Genomic DNA, 19,441 nt, shown 5'->3' on the forward strand with positions numbered 1-19,441 from the left:
ATGCGTTGCTGCCCACACTTCCGCTTACGTGCAACCAAGTTCGCCTGTGTCTCCGCCAGTGTGATGTGATCGCTGTACGATGACGAGCTGGTTTCGTTCGTGAAGGCAACGCGTCTTTGCGGCGCACTTAGCGGTCGCACAAAGAGGCAGCATGAATGGTGGCGCGGCGCGTTTGGGTTCTCGCCTATTAAATGCGTGCGCTACGCATGCAACTGCACCAGGCCACGTGCACTATCGAGCAGTTGACTGAAGATGCTTATCGTAAGGCTTGTCAGCGATTGAGCCGTACTGGCGTGTTTGCCACCTGCCACCATCACGCCTCCGTGCATTTCCACTGCTTATCCGTAAAGACATCGCCACACGGCGCCGTGATAACGGCCCCTTTGAATTTCCGGTCTGCTTCACCCTATAACACTTCGGCATCGTGACAAAGCTGACTTTCGGACTCTGCTACTGTCGCAGAGTCTGAAACTCGCGAAAGCGCTGGTTCGAACCTACGAGATGATAGACGCAGCAGAGGTGGGGGCTTCAATGATTACCTTTCGGACCTGCAATTTGGCCAGAAAGTCCGAAAAATCGAACACCGAAGAGTTTCAGCGTCCGAAATTTCCGACGTTCTTGAACATGACGTCTATGGGGCTGGTGACGGTGCCGCGAGAGCGTCCGAATTTTCGAGCATGTCCGGAAAATCGGACGTCCGAAAAATTGGCAGTTGACTGTATATTCATGTGACAAAGAAATATTAACGCTTTTCTGTGATAAACATAGACATCAGCACTATTTACCACCTGTTTTCTTCTGCTTTTTCTTTCCAGAGATAAAATGGTGTTATAACTTTTTTTGCTAGGTGCAAGCATATGTGCTTTAGTAAGTGTAACAGAATAATGTTGCCATTACCATATCAGAAGTAAGAGTGTTACTCAAATAAAAACGTAACAAGTTACAGTTACACGTTAACTAAAGAGGTAGTAGTTAATTACTGGCAACATGTTATTAGAAACTAGTTACTGCCCAAGACTGTTCGTCATGAAAGAGAAATACGAGTGATTTGTTCTAACTTGGAACAGGATAATGTAATCACATGAGGCACAGGAGACCGGGCATCATTTTTGGACACCATGACAAACTTCCGCCACTCAGATGAGTTTCTGGTAGCCGCAGTATGGCCTTTGAAATTCGGGGATGGGGTTAATGCACCATATATTGCACTGCTGATTTTACACTCTGTTCTAATGTGCATGCCATACGAGATGTTTTAAAAAAAAAAGCGGACTTTTGATATGGCTTACCAACAAACTAGGGAGTGGGCTGTGGCTACCAAGTAAATTTAAGGCGGAAAGTTGGTAACGTGAATAATAGGACATGTTTACTAGCGAAAAAAGACGTGGACGAGAAGAAGGAATACAGGACAACGCTAGACTTCAACTAAACTTTATTACACATAACATCCAGGTATATATAGACAACTTGGTGAGCGCATGCGCGCAAAGGTCCTGTTAATACCGAAACATTAATCAACACAGAAGAGTTATCAGTTTCTTTCCAGATAGCCAAGTTCCTTGTCAGAGAGAGCCAAAGAGGGACTGCTGACACAAGCGTCAGCTTCTTTTTTGAAGCTTTGGTCATTAAAAAAGAAGCTGACGCTTGTGTCAGCAGTCCCTCTTTGGCTCTCTCTGACAAGGAACTTGGCTATCTGGAAAGAAACTGATAACTCTTCTGTGTTGATTAATGTTTCGGTATTAACAGGACCTTTGCGCGCATGCGCTCACCAAGTTGTCTATATATACCTGAATGTTATGTGTAATAAAGTTTAGTTGAAGTCTAGCGTTGTCCTGTATTCCTTCTTCTCGTCCACGTCTTTTTTCGCTAGTAAACATGTCCTATTATTTACCAAGTAAAATTTGCCCCGCATAATACCTCCCAACTTTGCTTTGGTTTCTCACACACACACAAAAAAATGTGCGTTCATTACGTGAATAAACACGGTGCATGTTTTTAAAAGCTAGTTTCGATTCCTACTGTACCCCAACGTCACAACACGTTATGACCTCCTCGTCACTTCCTTGCACAAGATATTGACACATTTCTATGGCCGCTTCACGTCTGTTGCGCGAAGCATCCATCGCGCAACATCGTTGTGCATCTATCATTGACTTCATCCACCCATCGTTGACTGCGCACTTGTGGCAACAAGTGCACAGTCAACGATGGATGCACAAAATCGACCTGCACTTGTTTCAGCACTGGGTCGCATGGGAATCTATGGAACATAGATCTGTTGTACCCTGTTCTGCTGATGCATGATTTCACAGGACAAAATGCCACTGCCATGGAGGCAATGGGAAATAAAACAATCTCCCTGTTTTCTGATCACTTCAGACTGTGTATTCATGTGCACACATGGCAATAGAGTAAAGTTCAACTTCACTACACAGGTACTATGAACTACAGTGACCGCATAGTGAGAGCAGACGAACAAGAAAGTGACTCAAAAGCAGCCATTTTGTATGTGTGAGCACTTGACGTCGTCACAACTAGCTATATTGGTACCTAAAGTCCCCAGAATGGATATTGTAGGTCGACAACACGCTAGTGTTGATATCAGCAGGTTTGCTACGTGCAAACTGACTTTAATGTCAAAAGAAAGTATTTCATCTGCATTTCCTGAATTTCACACTTGTTCAGAGCCATCTCTGCATACAGGGGATTCGTACGGCGGAGTAAACACAGCTTTGAAAATTGGTATCAGTACCCCTTTAAGACGCCGTGCAACAGCTTTCTATGTTATCATAGAATGACCTTACCAATACCAGACCCCGTTGCCTCAGAAACCTGTTCAGAAAAAGTTTTTTTATTCATTGTGTATAGGCGAAATTATCGCACAAGCAGAGTACTTTCTCTCTCCTTTCATCACCACAAGAGTGCTGGAAGCTAAACAGCAGCCCCCCTCCCCTTCCAGGCATAAAATCCTGCTTGCACCCCTGCTACGCATCGTGGTTCAGCACCTTGTGGTTCAGACATTCACAATGCTGGCACGTGACAGCATTTCATAATGGCCGCAGTTCCAACACAATGCAGCAGCTTGCCTTCGCAAGCACCCACCGGTGTGCTGTTCCTAAAATCAGCCAATAGCTGTCGAGCTCGTTTATCGGTGACACCAATGCGAAGGAGACTGCAAGAGATTTTTTTGCTGTTTCTGATACAAAATTGTAAATTTCCTGTTTTATACAGAGCTATCATATTTGCCTCATACGTTCACAGCAGCCTTGGCTACTGATCGGTAATGTTTTCTGACTATGCTCCAAAAATTTTGAAGGACACCTTTAAAAACCTGAAATTAAACTGTCAGGCATGTGGGGAATGTATACCACAAGTATCCTCAAATAACAACAGCTCACATGAGTATTCATTGACAAATTATGTTAAAGATACTCTTCCGTGTAAAAATGGAGCATTTCGGTGGTAAGGATCTGTAAGGAGACATGGTTGCATAATGAAGAGCAGCCATGAGATGTGTTTCTATAGAAGCTGTACGTTTCACTCACATCAAGGGGAGCGTCAATGTCCTCGTCATTGTTTTCGAAAATCCACGCAGCAGCAAAGTCGGGTCCTTGGTTTCCGGTGTAGTAGAGTGCCTGCAAGCAAAAAATTGAGAACTTACCGTATTTACTCGAATCTAACGCGCACCTTTTTTTCGGCAAAACGAGTCGAAAAATCGCATGCGCGTTAGAATCGAGTACCGAAAAAAACAAACAAACTCGGTTATCGTATTGCCATCGGCATTTCAAAATGGCCGCCTCCTACGCGCCTCGGCCCATAGAGTTTCCTAAAATGACCTAGAGGGAACTCTGGCGCTGCGATCGTTCAGCCACCATGGGAATGATGGGTAGTACACGGATTTGCCTAGTCTTCGTGCTTCTGGGCTTCGAACGCACTTGTGGCTTTGTTTATTGCTATGTTTTGGTTTTCTTTCGGATAAAAGAATGGATCGTTGTGAACTTCGTGACCAGATTTGAATCGGTGAGCCTAAAGAAGTTAAAGTGAAGTGAAACTGCCGATTTCTGCTGAACTTCGTTTTGCGACAAAGCGGATACAGGCGACGCGGAGCCAAACGGAGCCGAAAGAACGAAGTTTAGACAAATCCGTGTACTACCCATGATTCCCATGCTGGCTGAAGCGCGATGCATTGCAGCTCCCATAGACACTAGCGCCAGAGTTCCCTCTAGTAAGTATTGTAGGAAACTCTATGCCTCGGCCATTTCTGTCATTGTTTCAGTTCGTACGTGTGCTGAGGAGTTTGTCATCCCGTTCTACATTCGCATCGGTGGCATGGAAGTGCCCACTCCAAATACTCGATGAGTGCACCACGATGTCGCATTTCAAAGAAAAGTTATTACATGTGCAGAGACGGACGGAAATCGGGCCGCATCGCAGTCGTTCGGTGTTGCCGAAACGTGCGTGCGAGACTGGCGCAAATAGAAGCAGAAGATTGTTTTACAGCAAAGCTTCACGAAAAAGTTTCTGTGGACAAAAGCAGGGCCGGTTTGCCGAAATCGAAGAGCGTTGACAGCGACAAGGAGTTGTCCGACAGCGACGAAGACTGATCTATTATGCGACTCGTATCGCCGCCGTAGTGGTGACAGTTTCAGCGGCAAGGCCCGCCGTTTGACTTTGTGTTTTCTTTTTTTTTAAACTTTAGTTCTTTAAAAGCCAAATACTTGTTCTTCTGAATGTGCGAAGGTGGACTCCTACGGACTTCTTTTGTTCATTTCTCTCACGAAAAATGGATGCGCATTAGAATCGATGTTGTACTTTTTTTTGGTCGCGGAAAACGGGTGCGCGTTACAATCGAGGGCGCGGTAGAATCGAGTAAATACGGTAATACAAGTACAATCAACCCAAGGAAAGTATAGGGGACGTTATTTGCTGTAATTATGATATAAATGAGAAGAAATTAAAGTGGATCGAAAGACAACTTGTTGCCGGCAGGGTCCGAACCTGCAACCTTCCAATAACACGTCCGATGCTCTCCCAATTTAGCAACGGCGGTGGTCATTCTCCCTCGCCCTTTATCGGGTATATCCGTGCATTTAAACCTGGGAGTGTTCGTCAGAGCAGCCAGCAGCGATGACGGCGAGTGTGGAGCACGTTTTACAAGTTGGCAGATGACCAATAATACCTCGCACACTACCGCATGGTACCATGCCTGTTACTTGTACGTTGTGACCTTAGAGTGCTGTTCACCAGTGCTGTGCCAGAGCACCTGATCGAACGTGGAAGCAGGGATCAACCCCCGCATGCTTTGTCTGCAATCCGGGGAAAACGGCGTCTTCACCCAGCCGGTCCCGACAACTGACGCCAGTCGTTCTTCAAAGCTGCCCAGCTATGGAAAGGCTGCTCAACATACAAAAAGAAGACCGTAAACACCTGCGGCCGGCGGACGCTCAAGAGGTTAGAAGAACGTCAACACCTGTGGCCGGCGGACAGTCAAGAGACTAGAAGAACGTCAACACCTGCGACCGGCGGACCGTCAGCTGGACAATGGACGGCTAGAGGATTTAAGGCCGTGCCGGTCCATCGATCAGGGAGATCGGAGATCGGAGAAGGAGAACGACTCGAACGGAGTCGAACCAGCCGACGTGGTCGGGCTGGCAGTCATGTTGCCTGGTAGCAAAAATATGTAAATAGTTTGTACATAAAATCTTTTCCTTCTTCACCTTGCCATTACTGACTACTCCGAGCACGATACACACCCGTGTTCGCACCGGCCACGCAACCCGAGTCCCAACAGCGGTTCCAGCGGTGGGATGCCACGACCTCGTATCCTACGCCGCGCACCCGAGGGGCACTACTCCATTCTTAACACCAGGTAATGGTCTAATAGATGCCGGATGATTCACGGTGCTAGGGCTCTCAATATTTTGCTGTTGTAAGTGGTCCGTCTGTGTAGATAGGACTCCCTCTCTTCTGCCCTCCAGCACCAAGAATTTACAGACGTTTATTAGACCTCTATGCTCGATCGCACATACCAAGCTCAAGCATCGCACAAATGCACTTTAGCTGCTCAAGTGCGTTACAAATGGATTTTAGCTGCTCAAGCATCTCACAAATGCACTTCAGCTGTGGCGGACAAGTGAAGCTGACATGACTAGTCCTGCGAAGACTGCTTCCTTCTTGTGTCTCCATGATGTGTCCAAATTTTCACGGATGGCCCAGTGTTTTCAGTGTTCCCATAACAGCCCTTCTAACCGGCATTTTTCATGGACTACGATTCCAAATTAATGCCAAGGGATGCCTACCAGACACTACTTAGTACCTCACTGACAGCCTTCCTGTTTACAAACACCAGCACAACTGATTCTGTGGACTTCTTTGTAGGATTTTGTGCATAGCTTTCACAGTCATCTTTTCTGCTTTTAGTCCAATACAACTCTGTTTACTAGCACTGCCATCTCGTTTTCTTTTCCTACCTTGTTCTACCCAGCAGAAACAGTATTATGTAGCAGCATAAACATTGATCTCAATAGACAATAAAGAGCTTCAACCTAGGCTTGAGCACTGGTGCCATGTCTGGCACACCGAACATGCACTCACCATATAATAATAATTATTGGGGTTTGACGCCCCAAAAAAATGATATGATTATGAGGGATGCCATAGTGGAGGACTCCGGAAATTTCGACCCCCTGGGGTTCTTTAAAGGAGTCCTGACACAAAAATGTTCGCCCCGCGTTTTTTTGCTGCAATGTGTTGCTGGGGGCCTGTTAGTCATAACACGGCACATCGTTTGCTGCAGCGCGCGACAGATAATTAATTACAAGCTCCTCATTACCGACACAGCCTCAGTTTTGGTTTGACAGAGCTCCAAAAACGACAAGCCGCCGGGTGCAACTATCACCACCTAGCGAGTGAAACGCTCGGTCACGTGAGCACACAGAACAGTGACGCATTTCCGCGCGGTCTGTCGTCGTCGGGCTCATTGTCGTCTGATGGCGACGATTTTCTTGCGGCGGGGATGGAAGGAATTTTCGACGTGGCGAATCACTTCAGGTTTGACCCGCTGGCGAGGAGCGGTTCGTCGGGAAGCGCGTCAAAACAGAAATGGCGGCTACGACGTCATCATAACTTGTACCGGCTGAAACTATTACGTAGGGGAAGTAGGGGGGTCACCTCGGGTCAATGCACCAGGTGCGGCCTATAATGCTGGATCGCGCTCGCGAACTTCAAAATTCATATAAAATACCTTCCAAGCTTTATTCGCTGTCGATATTTTGCAGATGGTACACGCACGTACACGGGAATCGATCCAGCAGGCTATCTCGGCCGCGAAATTTTGTGTCAGTACCCCTTTAACGAGCACCTATCTATAAGTACACGGGCCTCAAGCATTTTTGCCGCCATCTAAAGTGTGGCTGCCACGGCCAGGATTCGATTGTGCGACCTTCGGATCAGCAGTCGAGCACCACAACCACTAGACCACCATGGTGGGTAATGGACTCGCCATATGATTGCCATAGCTGAAGCCTACATGCTAAATGATGTCTACCCCAACCAAATCCGATTCTGTGTAGTGCAGTTGTGTTTGGTCTGTAACCCTTTCTGGTTAACCTTTATATATTATAACACATTGTGGACATGAGGTTATAAATGCTCTCTGTGTGACTTCGTGCTTCCAGTACACAACGTGCTATTTTCTGATCAGGAGCACAAGTGATTTGTTGTGGTTGCTAGTTGCAAGAACATGGCCATTATAAGAACAGACCTGCTGTGCTCTATGTGCGATAAATCTTTCATATTTCATTACACATAAGTATGACACAGTTTCAATCATATATTTATCTCATATGTATACACTATCTTCTCGTGGTGAATAGGAGCAGTGAACGGTGTCAGGTTTCTAGTTTTCGCAGCATTATGTGCAGTGTACAAAGAGAAAGTATTAAAAAAATGGCTTTTTTTTTTGTCATACGAATTTGCGTGAGTGAGCTGATACAGTTGATGCATACAAAGCAAGTTAAATGTTACGTGGAAGCAAGGAATAAAGGCCTTTCTAATAAACAACAACAACAACAACAACAACAATAATAATAATAATAATAATAATAATAATAATAATAATAATAATAATAATAATAATAATAATAATAATAATGTGAATAAGAGTAGGCTGTGCTTTGAAGTCGTGCGAAAGGTGACCTTCTCTTAGGCCGTCATATCCCCACACACGTCGAAACGTGCGCTTGTGTTGCATGCTAAATTAATTAGCCGTTTTCACGACATTGCTAAGCGGGCGGTGCCTAATCTAATAAAGCGCACCACTGAAAAATAGCTGCGCGTTTCACAAACCGAGCCTCACGTCAACTCACCTTTATGGCAGCGTTACGGTTAATTCCCATCCCGAGAAGGACTTTCAAATGATGCTGGTTAGGAGTCCACTTCGTTGGCTTGGGGGACGTGGGGTTTTCTTCCCCGTCACCGGCTTGCCGCTCATCCTCCATTGCGCAGGTTAACTATCTAGAACGAAACGAGACAAAATATATTCGCACGCCGCGGTTAAGCGAGATGAAAACGTGCATACAACGCAAGCTGGGAAAATCGCGTGCACTGGTGGTCTCAATAGGCGGTCATTTCTTGAATAACTAAGCCATCCTCACGTAAGGCTCAGCGTCATTCGAAGAAAAACACGCTCCTCCTTCCCGGCTGAAGCCGATTAATCGTAGCGTGCAATTTAGGGAGTCAATTCGTGAAATGACGCATCGGACATGCATCTATCGGTTCATCCAAGTTTCAACCACCCGTCACCACATTGCACGCCGCAAACTCTAGCGCACGATTGATATGCGCGAATGAGCGCGGTAGGATGACAGCCAGTTGTACTTACGTGAGACGCCCGGTTCAAATACGCTGCGCAAATGCGCTACCAGTTTGCCGAAATGACAGCTGCTGATACGACGATCAGACGCCTAGCTCAGCGCTCCCCGCCCAAATCGCCCGAGTCCGCGGCAGCGCATTTTCAGTGTTAGCAGATTAGTGCGATGAATCTTCCGAATTTACTACAATTATAGCGAACCGTACTATAGTGAAGTCACAGTTAGGTTTTCAGAAGTGGCATTATTGCATAAAGTTTATAGTGCATCATTTTCAACTCAAGTTGGAAGTGTTGTTTCTATCGTTTATTTGATATAAGCGAACTCTCAACAAACGAAACCGAAACTGCGTAGGTTGGTCTTTTACGAAAGGTAGAGAAAGACAGAAGCAAGATCAGACGCACGTCCGGTTTGCTACCCTGCACTATTTACGCAAGCTGGGTTTCAATAGGACGTGACAACCAAGGTGACAACCCATTCAATCCCATCCGTTTGATTGTTCTTTCCACAGTTCTTCTATCAATAATATGATTGGAGGACTCTAGGCTCTGTCGTCTAATGGGGTAGTACTAGGGAGTAGGGGTTTGAGGAAAGGAAATTCATTTATGCAACCAATACAAGTGCGGGGCAACGTCATTCAGGGGACTGGGAACTGGAGTGAAAGAAAGCGGAGAAACTATAGCCTTCTTCAAATACGAGTGCCCACAACACTAATCTTCTCTCTCTCCATCAGAAAAACCAGTGGGTACCCAATGGCACTTGCCATTTAATAGGCAGCGAGGCATGCTCTGTTTCTTCGCACTTTCTGGTACAATCAATGCATATTTGTGACTGAATTCAAATAACATATTTGCATGCACCAACCAGCACAACCTACAAAACCAGTGAGACCAAACTACAGTTTACAATTAAGCAAAAAAAAGGTCGACAACTGGGCTAGTTGGTACGGTTCCATTTATGATTGAAGGAGCTCAAACAACAGAGTTGATAATGATTTTTAAGGGCAAAACGACACCACAAGACAAAAGAGAGTACAAAGCGCTACTCTCAACTAACACAATTTATTGCATCACTTCACTCTTTATACAAAACAGACACCAGAACGTCATGCGTAGTGTACACCATGCACAGCAACCACCACAACTTTATCAACAGAGCGCGTTCGTGATACCGAATCCAAAAAAGAAAATTCAGTGCTAAACAAGGTTAAAGCTAGGAACAGTAATGCACTGCGAACCCAATGACAGACTTTGGACTAGGTGTCATGAGTGCGTTCTGTTGATCAAGTTGTGGTGGTTGCTGTGCGTGGTGTACACTACACATTGCCTTCCATGGTATCTGTTCTCTATAAAGAGTGCAATGACGCAATGAATGATGCCAGTTGATAGTAGTACTTTGTCCTGTCCTGTGGTGTTGTTTTGCACTAGGAAAGCACTATATGGAATCACACCAACTGTGACCAATGCATTGTGTAGCGACGACGAAGCTAGACAGACATAATAAGCACTTGTTATGGGCAGTTAAATTGCAATGCTCTCATTTAGTCCTTTACAAAAAGAAAAACAGGTGGGGGGGGGGGGGGGGGCATGCCCTTGATCCAGCATGGAGTCGGGGTAGGTAAGTGTGGTCGAGTGTCATTTTGTGCATGGCAGAATAAAAAGTTTCGGGGGGAGGGGGGAGGCACAGGCCCAGTGTGCCACCCCCTGGCTACGCCACTGCCAAGGAACAAAGTATTGAATAAGCTGTGCCACAAACAAGGCGTCATATGGTGCTCATCATGAGAAGCACAATACTTATTCAGCTTTTTTGTTTTGGTTAGAAAATCCACATTACAAGCCACTGATTCATGCTCAAGAAGTGGCCAATATTATGCATTAGCTTCAGAAATCATTCAAGTATATTCGACCTCACGCAGAGGAATGGTCACTTAATAACATTACAATGGATCACTGGACACTGCGAATTGTCAGGCAACGGCATAGCCGATGCTGAAGCAAGAGCCACTGTGTATAACACGGTCCCTGTTGATGTGAAAATACCATGCATACACGCAAAGTGATATATACTCTTTGTTGAGATCGCTCATGCGAGAGTGCACAACAACTTACTGGTCTGAACCAGACCGTGCACCAATACAGGTGTCTGTGGGAAACAGACCCTCACGCGACTTTTTGCCTCCCGGCTAGAATAAACCAAAGCCACACCAGTTTGCTGCACTGGACTTGCCTGGGCGTTGCCTTCACTCAATTGCCGCCACCCACACTTCATCAGCCACGCGGACAGCTCGAACTGTGAACGCTGCCAAGCGTGTGAAACAACAGCACATTTATTTTGTGATTGCCCACTTTACGTGCCACAAGCAACAAAAAATGCTGGCTTCAACGCTGACAGTAATCAATGTGGCAACACTAAGAGAAAGCGGTATTTTGTCAGCAATGCACGATCAGACAGTGTCAACTGCTGCAAGGGCAGTTATAGATTTTCTTAATAGCACAGGACTGGACGCTAGACTGCAGCAAAACCACTGCGTTACGTGGTTATTATATATACATATACGCATCGCTTCCTCTCCCCATCATCACCCTTCAACACTTTTTTTTTTCCCTCTTTCCTGCACAAGCTAGAGTGTATCATCTCAGGCTGACCTCTCTACCTTCTAATAAATTCTTTCTCTCTCATGTTTGGTTTAATCCTCACCAGAATGATGTAGTGCAAGTTTGACCACTTTCGTTTCACATGGGAGACATAAGACAAATCATAAGTGAACAAGTAATATATGGCCAGGGGTGGCACCAGGGTTTTTCTCCTGGGGAAGTAGCTACTGTGAGAGAGGTCCCTCAAATGAAGAAGGCAAAGGCACCTCTTGAAGAACTATAGGTTACGAATTCTGGATCGTGGTGTAACTGTGCAAAAAAAATTGATGATAACACAAAAGAGGAGTGCCCGTTTGTGTTTTCTGCTCCTCTTCTGTGTTCTTGTCCATTTTTTTGTGCCGTTACACCATAAACCATTATCACACTTCTGTAAGCATTATGGCACTCAAGGGGCATCAAGTGGAGGGCAGCTGCCCCCATGTCCTGACACACACCGCATGTCAGTGTTCTGATGTGTTCTCTCAGAATATACCATGCATACGGTAAACAAAAGAAACAATCTAAAATGACTGGAGTGTTTTTCCACACAAAATAAAAATCGAAGAAAACAGCAAGTGCAAAGAAAAAACCTCGACATAATTAAATGTTTATTTCTTGAAGAGTATTTGCAAATACTGCTTAGATTCCATAGAGCAAGGCATCGAAATGTTTCTTCTACTTCACCCACAGAGGACTTTTCCAAAATTGAGCCCACTTAAACCTTAATAAGCATTTCTTAACATCAAAATTTCCAGAGCCCTCTGTTAGGGCGTGCGTCATAGTCATATTGTGGTTTCGGCACATAAAACCCCAAATGATATTGTTATCTTAAATGCAAAAACATCTTCAAATAGGTAGCAGTATTATCGCAGAATACCAATATGACCCAGTGAAATACTCAGCATTTATTTAGAATCGGAATGTGAAAGAACAGATTGCTCATGCATGCAGATTTCCGATACAGAGGTGGTCGAACCTGCTTGGCGATATAATGGTACCGCTTCATGTGGGTTCAAATGAGTGGAGATTTGCGAGTTGACAATGCAGATCTCTGCTTGCTCATCAGAATGAATGCACATGTTTTATTTACTTGAGCTCGTAACATTTGGCATATTTGACTGGTCATTCAGGAACACTGTACAGTAACACTAAGAAGTAATCAATGTTACTACATTTTACTGCATTCAAAACGGTGCTCTAGTGCCAATAATGAAGCCGTGCTATCACTACCTGGCCCACAGCTTTAATGTTGTCCTGCATAACTGAGCACCGCCACAGTGCTTTAGAATAACCAGTCAAATGTCTCTTTTGAAAAAATTCAAGGCCTGTGCAGAGCACGCAGTGCAGTCCCAGCGTAAGCTGGACTATGCTGCCTAAATTTAATCGTTTATGCGTGACTGTATAGCTTTTTCAACAGCCGCTTTAAGAGGGCTCCGCAACACTTTTTGAGCATGGTCAGAAAACGCTGCCGATCGGTAGTCGAGGCTTCCCAGAAACGCGCGCTGTACATTATAGCACAGCACGCGGCCTTGAAATTCACAATTCTCAAAGACAGCTAGCAATCTCTCCCTCTTCTCTCTAGAAATCAGAGGCGGCACCAATGGGGGGCGCGGGGGGGGAAGCTGCCCCCTGAAAATTACTGCCTGCCTCCCCTTTGCCCCCCCCCCCCCCAAGAGCAAACGTATCCAAACAAAACGCACAAGTTCCCAGCCTTCCTGCCCTCCCTGAAGGAACTCGCTTGTCGCTGGTGCCCCCTCAGTAAAAAAATCTTGGCTCCACCCCTGCTACAAATGATGCCATATACCCAAATTACTGTGCATTATCCAAATCCACGGCCGTTGTCTGATTTGAGCATCGTGAGCATGGCCTCCGAGATTAGCCGTCGGCGCGCGCGCCGTCGGCTAATCTCGGAGGCCATGTCGTGAGCTACATAGTTACCATGGCCGCCACATGCCCATGCGCACACACACTTGCGTTCACACTGTAAGCCGCGCGTTTGAAGAAAAAGGAAGAAACGAAAGTGCTCAAGGTCATGACGCGTATTGACGAAGGACGCATGTTCTTGTCTTCTTGTCATCCCCCTCCCTGAGTAGCTTTCAGTGCGCTTGCTGGTACGAAAACAGAAAGAAGGTGCTTAAAGCGTGCAACAAATTCCTGTAACTTTGCTCGTACTTGACGGATTCTAAAAATTTTTGCGGCATGTGATTTGTGAAGCGTCATGCACTAATAGTGAGTCTATTTCATTATAACTCAAAGTGTTGCAGGGTCCCCTTAATAAAACAGTGAATAAAGGCAAAAAAGGTGAAAATAAAGTTTAATTTCAGAACACATTCTTCGTCGTCTTCGTCTTGACGAAACCAAAAGCTACAGCTGACAAACATATCCTGAAACATCAGCGTCATCACCCAAGCCATGGCTGAAAGTTCAAGGTACTGGCCAACGAGCTAGTGGTTGGCGGAGATTAATTGCCCCCGCTACTGGTGGCATCAGTGGCCCAGCTTTGCAGCATTGCTTCTATTGAAAACCAAAGGTCAGCACTCGTAACTTATGATCCGGCTAAGCAGAGTACAATTCCGGCAGAAAGCTTAGTTTTTCTTCTCATGCTGCAAGAATGTTGGACAGCAGAACTAGTTCCAAAACGATCAATGATGTTTACGCTGGTGCCTGTTGAGCATGATGTGTCTTTTGAGGCTGCCTTTACACCCGAATGTCTGAGGGCATAGAGGGCATTGATATGGCTTCTTATCCGAGTGGGTGCGCTGGTGGTTTCTCAATGTGCTCTTATGCGTGAAGCTCTGGGAGCATTTGTGGCATTTATATGGCCGCTTGCCAGTGTGGATGTGCAAATGATCCTTCAATAAGGCTTTTGCCTTGAAACTCTGAGGGCACAAGTGGCAGTGAAATGGCCGTTCACCTGTATGAACCCTGATGTGTTCTTTCACATGGCACATGCTATAAGTCACGTAGTCACAGGTGTTACATTGGAGGCGTCGCTTCTCACCATCCGTAGTTGGTGGATGGCTGGAAAACCCCAGTGCTGCACAAAGAAAACAAGACAAATCACCAAACGCTGCTTTTAGTTTTAGAAGCAAAAGAATATAAATTTTGGGGTGTTACACGGCAGCACCACTCCATGATTATGAGTCATGCCATTGTGGGAAAACCTGGAATAATTTTGAAAGGGACACTAAAGGCAAATGTTAAATTGACGTTGATTGCTGAAATAGCGTTCCAGAAACCTCGTAGTGCTTGTTTCGTGCCACGGAAATGCTCATTTTGAAAGAAAATCCCATTTTAGTGGTCTGCACAGCATAAGCGATCTTCAAATCGCCCGCCTGGAAAGGGCCTTCTGACGTAGCGTTTGCCTTGCCCAACATTGCCCACTTTTACTGCCCGGCAGCCGACCCTGTGGTTTCTGCTCTGAAGGCCACATTACAAGCCTTGCCCAAGTTGCGGTTGATATCATAATCCTCTGCACGAAAGTGCAGCGAGCACACACGAAGACTTGGTTATTTAGCACACTGTCACAGAAACATGGCACTCGGCCACTTCGACTTAGGGGTTTATTTGGGACACCAATTGGAATGTCAAGTTGGTTTCTTTGCTGCAGCTGCTGTTGCTCAAGCGGCGCACACCATTCAGGCACCCAGCAACATAGCAGGGACGCGGCATTTTGTAGAACTTTCCATTAGAATGACTTTCATGAGCGTGCAAAGCCCACGCAACAGTACACGATAACGAAACTACCACTGAGACGCGACCGCGTGAGCGGAGAGCAGCCCGGCGAAAACACAACTTTTAAACAACCCGCGCCGTTCTCCTTGGTAATGCCAAGTTTTTTTTTCTATGAATGAAACAGGAACGCACAAGCAGCATTTTATTACGTCTTGTAATGTACGGAATGTTATTTTTTTATTATAGCTGCAGTTTGAGTACTAGGGATTAATTGTATTCAGGACTCCTGACGTCATCGGGCTCATTCCAAAGTGTCCCACTGGTGGCGCATATCGTGTCCTACATTCACCTTAATTTCTCGATTAGTAGAGCACTGCTGCTGATAATACTGACGTTTTAGGCGTTCTCAAACATTCACCTTTCACTCTGGCATAAATTGTTATATGCCTTCAGTGTCCCTTTAATGTGAACCTAAATCCAGGTACACAAGTGTTTTTTTGCTTTTCACTCCTATTGAAATGCAGCCACTGTAGCCATAACTCTGAAATGCCAAACAAATGAAACGAGACTAATGCTGATACTAAATGTTAAGGTAATCTCAGGTAATATGTAATCTGTAGGTAGTCTAATTAAACTAATCTCAAGTTAAAGAACAGTTGATACCACAAAGCAATTCTAGAAAATTAGTTGAAGAATACGCGAGGGCTGTAGAAAGATTAACTGAGCCTGGAATCAATGCACAACACTATAACAAATGCAAAGAACATGCGTGGTGTAGAATATTAATACTTTTTTACATGTGTTTAGCCGTAAAAGCACATCCTAAAAAGCAGTAAACATGCAAGCATGCTACTCTTAGAACATAAAGCAGAACAACTCAAGTCACATTATTATTTCGGCAGGCTGAAGGAGCAAGGCGATGTCTATTTTAAAGGGCACCAAGGACAAGCAATTGAAGAAAAGAATATAAAGAGAGAGCTAAAAAAAAGACACTTAGCAGAACCAAGAACAACTCTTCAGTTATTTCTTTTCTTCTTTAAAGCAGTTGTGCTAAAAATAAAAATGCTCGCAATACATAAACTGTTCAAGTGCAATCATTTCCACTCTCTTGAGGCCCCTAAACCAACAGACTATTAACAAACAGGGTCCAAGAAATGAACTTGCTGGAACCTAAAGAGAAGAAATACATGAGTATAACATAAAAACAAGAAACATAACACTGCACAAAAGGAAATCACTGGAAGGATGAGTTCCAAAGATCCAAGATAATTACGAGATGTAGCCATATTAACAAAAAGTAACGTCACATATTCAGAAAAAAAGGTGGGCAGTTGGTGTTCATGGTGTAACATTCTCCATCCAAAAGTTACATTGGAGTCGTGATATTTCGTGAAATGCACCTCGTGAGAGAAACAAGAGAACAATGTATTACCAACGGTGAACAGAGCCACAAGCACTGCTGTCAGGCTTATGAAAGCTGCTACTGTATGAAATGCAGCTTTTGAACTGCATTTGACCTTCGAACTAGCTAAGTTATCACTGCATATGCATTTAAAGCGGCTATTTTATTTTCAGAGCATTTATTGCACAAATCTCAGTTAAATATTCTTGCTCTGTGATTCTTGTTTGCCGTAAGATTGCACCTTTCCCAGAGATATTTTCGGAAATGAGATCTTAATGCTATGGTACACATCTGTCCCTAAAATTTAACATATTTAGCAAGCTTTCTCTCAGAACTCCTGCCAAATAAGTTTACCGTACCCATATCTGTAGCAAGCCTACACAGTAACTCGCTGGTGTAGCACCGTTTAGGTAAATTTACATGGTTGGAGCCATCTCACTTTGACCCATTCTGCTTTGTAAAACAGAAATTTCTTCTTAATAACTGTAGTACGTGGGTTGGTATACTTCAATGCCCCCCTAAATGAATAAAAAAAGAAATGGCTTAGCTCAGTACAATTAATGTCTCTGTACATGTTATGAAATGGAGAAGAGTTGTGCCTATCTTTTTCTTTCACCACTAGCGGCGTTTGGCCAGGTGTGGTCAGACGGTAGAAATACAAGTGAAATGTTCCACTATGCTGCACTTAGAAGTCAACATTGCAAACACGATGCTGACTCGTATAGCTTCAGTAATGTTGAAATTGCAATCACTGGTCAGTCAGGTAGCTAAGTGGAGGGTAGCTTATGGGAGGACCTGATAGCTCCTCTTTTTGGGGAGAGACATTAAAAAATTACGGGCCAGGGGTTCAGGGCGGAGTACTCAGTGAAGAGTACTCCGCCGGCACAGCGTCAAGTCGTGGTCACTGGATCTCAGGTTTAACAAAGTTCATTTTTTCACGTAATCGAAATTAGTTCTTTTCGTATTGCCGTATTATTCGAACATTCTTGCGGCACTTTCTGTGTGAAAACGTATCCTTCAGTGACTGTACTTTGCATAAAAGGTCAAATTACAATTCAACAGTTTTGATAATAACGAAGTGAATTGCCAATATTACAAACCTCTTTATATAGAGGTTTAACTGTATTTTGTGTTTTACGGCCTTGATTTAATTTCTTGGAACACACGCTGGAAACTATTCCTCCGTTTTTCCATGCAACATGCGCAAACAAACTGCTCAACACACTGCGACCAATCTGACAGTTTCAACACCAACGAGAAGTTAACGTGGTCGTTATCCCTGCCAATGTACCTTAAAGGTCCAAATCTAAGGTTTGAACCTCGTTACTAGGAATTCTTGTTGCTTGAACAATGTTTAGCCGCCCAAAGATAGGCATGGGGTGGTATGATGTGCTCGAGTACATGGTGCTGCAATTCAACAAACGGCTGCACACTGCAGGCGTGTTTAGTATGTATTGTGAAGCATACAATTTTTTGGGACACCAAGAACGCGTGACAAGACATTCTTGCTACCATCTGAAAAAAGTAAAATAACCGATCATTTTAAAATGCAATCCTAAACGGAATTTGAAAGAGTGGACTTTGAAGCTAACATCTGACAGTTTGACATCTTCATCATAGTAGTACTCGCAAACACATTATGCTGACGTCCAAGGTTATAATATGATGAGAAGTGTCGAGACCCAGGGTAGGTTTTATATTACAGTAGGCTGTTGCGAATACACTTTTGGTTTTGTACTATCCAAGACAATTTGCTGTAAATCATCTCAGAAAAAAAGAAAGGCAAGTGTCGCAACGGGATAAATGCCGCGATAGTGTGCAATACAACTAAATGCAAATAACTGTACGGTCTTAATGCAAGCATTTAAACATTTTAAAAGATTAAGAATGCACATTTTTAAAAAACTATTTAGTTAACGCACTGAAACACAGGTAAATAATCTATATCATTAAAAATGATCATACGCTTAAACCTTTTAAAGGAGCACTTACATAAGGCAAGACAACGAAAAAGCTAATTGAAACAATTTGCACGTACGTAATGCAGACGCAACAAAAATATGAGTTTCACGTGAAAAGACCACATTTTATTGCGTACCGAACAACATCACTAAACACACCAACATACAAATGCAGAGAAAGTAATAAAGGCATGGCCAATAACAGAAAGTGACATCACAGTCTGTATGCAGATCAAATTCGCACTTTGAACGCAACATTCCAAAACTAGTGACATAACCTAGATACACACATGGGGGAATGAGTGTTATTCAAAATGAATTCCTCATGCCAGCATCAAGTGACATGTATATACTAAGTGCACAGTGCCTGTCAAGAGAAACTTCATTTGTGAATGATGGCAGCAGAATAAGAGACGCCTATTCGGAATTTCGCAGCAGTTGCATTCTCAACATATCAGAGAGGGACATGGACACTGTGCCCAACCAGTGCCAGTTTTATAGCTACAATGTGTGAGAGCTTGGAAACACTCATTCTGCTTTTGGCCTTATTACTTTCAACAAAGGCTGTGAGACACCAAATCCAAATGACAAAGTGATACGAGGGGACTGGAGGTATCTACTGCACTTGAAAATTACTTTAAAAAGAACGGTTGAGGTAGGAGGGAAAGATCTTATTGACGTAATAACATAGGTGCCTCTACTTGCATATCCTGCTGATGTTCTTAAAAAACTTGGAAATAGTAGTGCTTAGCTCCCACAAAGCGTTCCACACTAGCCAAATAGGACCTTCGTACAAATTGGTGCAGTAACTCCTCAGAAAAACAACATGTAGTAAGCTTTTATGCTCATGCAGACATCTTTTAATACAAAGGAATTTAAAAACAGGCAGATTAGAGAACACCA

The 19,441-nt window shown here is 44.2% G+C and overlaps 1 protein-coding gene across 2 annotated transcripts in view; it reads right to left on the bottom strand.

The window, feature by feature from the left end:
• The window catches only part of LOC119383620 (probable peptidyl-tRNA hydrolase 2), a 50,406-nt gene extending 41,396 nt beyond the window's left edge, over positions 1-9,010 (bottom strand). Inside the window, exons 1-3 of one of the 2 annotated variants that reach the window (XM_037651876.2) lie at positions 8,882-9,010; positions 8,367-8,510; positions 3,546-3,635 (exon numbers count right to left, since the gene is read on the bottom strand). In XM_037651876.2, coding sequence (XP_037507804.1) covers positions 3,546-3,635; positions 8,367-8,498 — 222 coding nt within the window. In that variant the 5' untranslated portion in view covers positions 8,499-8,510; positions 8,882-9,010. Of the gene's footprint in view, positions 1-3,545; positions 3,636-8,366; positions 8,515-8,881 lie in introns of both variants that reach the window. The other variant, XM_037651875.2, reaches the window with a different exon arrangement.
• Between the last annotated feature and the right edge of the window lie 10,431 nt (positions 9,011-19,441).

The sequence above is a fragment of the Rhipicephalus sanguineus genome, chromosome 2, assembly GCF_013339695.2.
Source record: "Rhipicephalus sanguineus isolate Rsan-2018 chromosome 2, BIME_Rsan_1.4, whole genome shotgun sequence".
In the NCBI taxonomy this organism is placed as follows: Eukaryota; Metazoa; Arthropoda; class Arachnida; order Ixodida; family Ixodidae; genus Rhipicephalus; species Rhipicephalus sanguineus.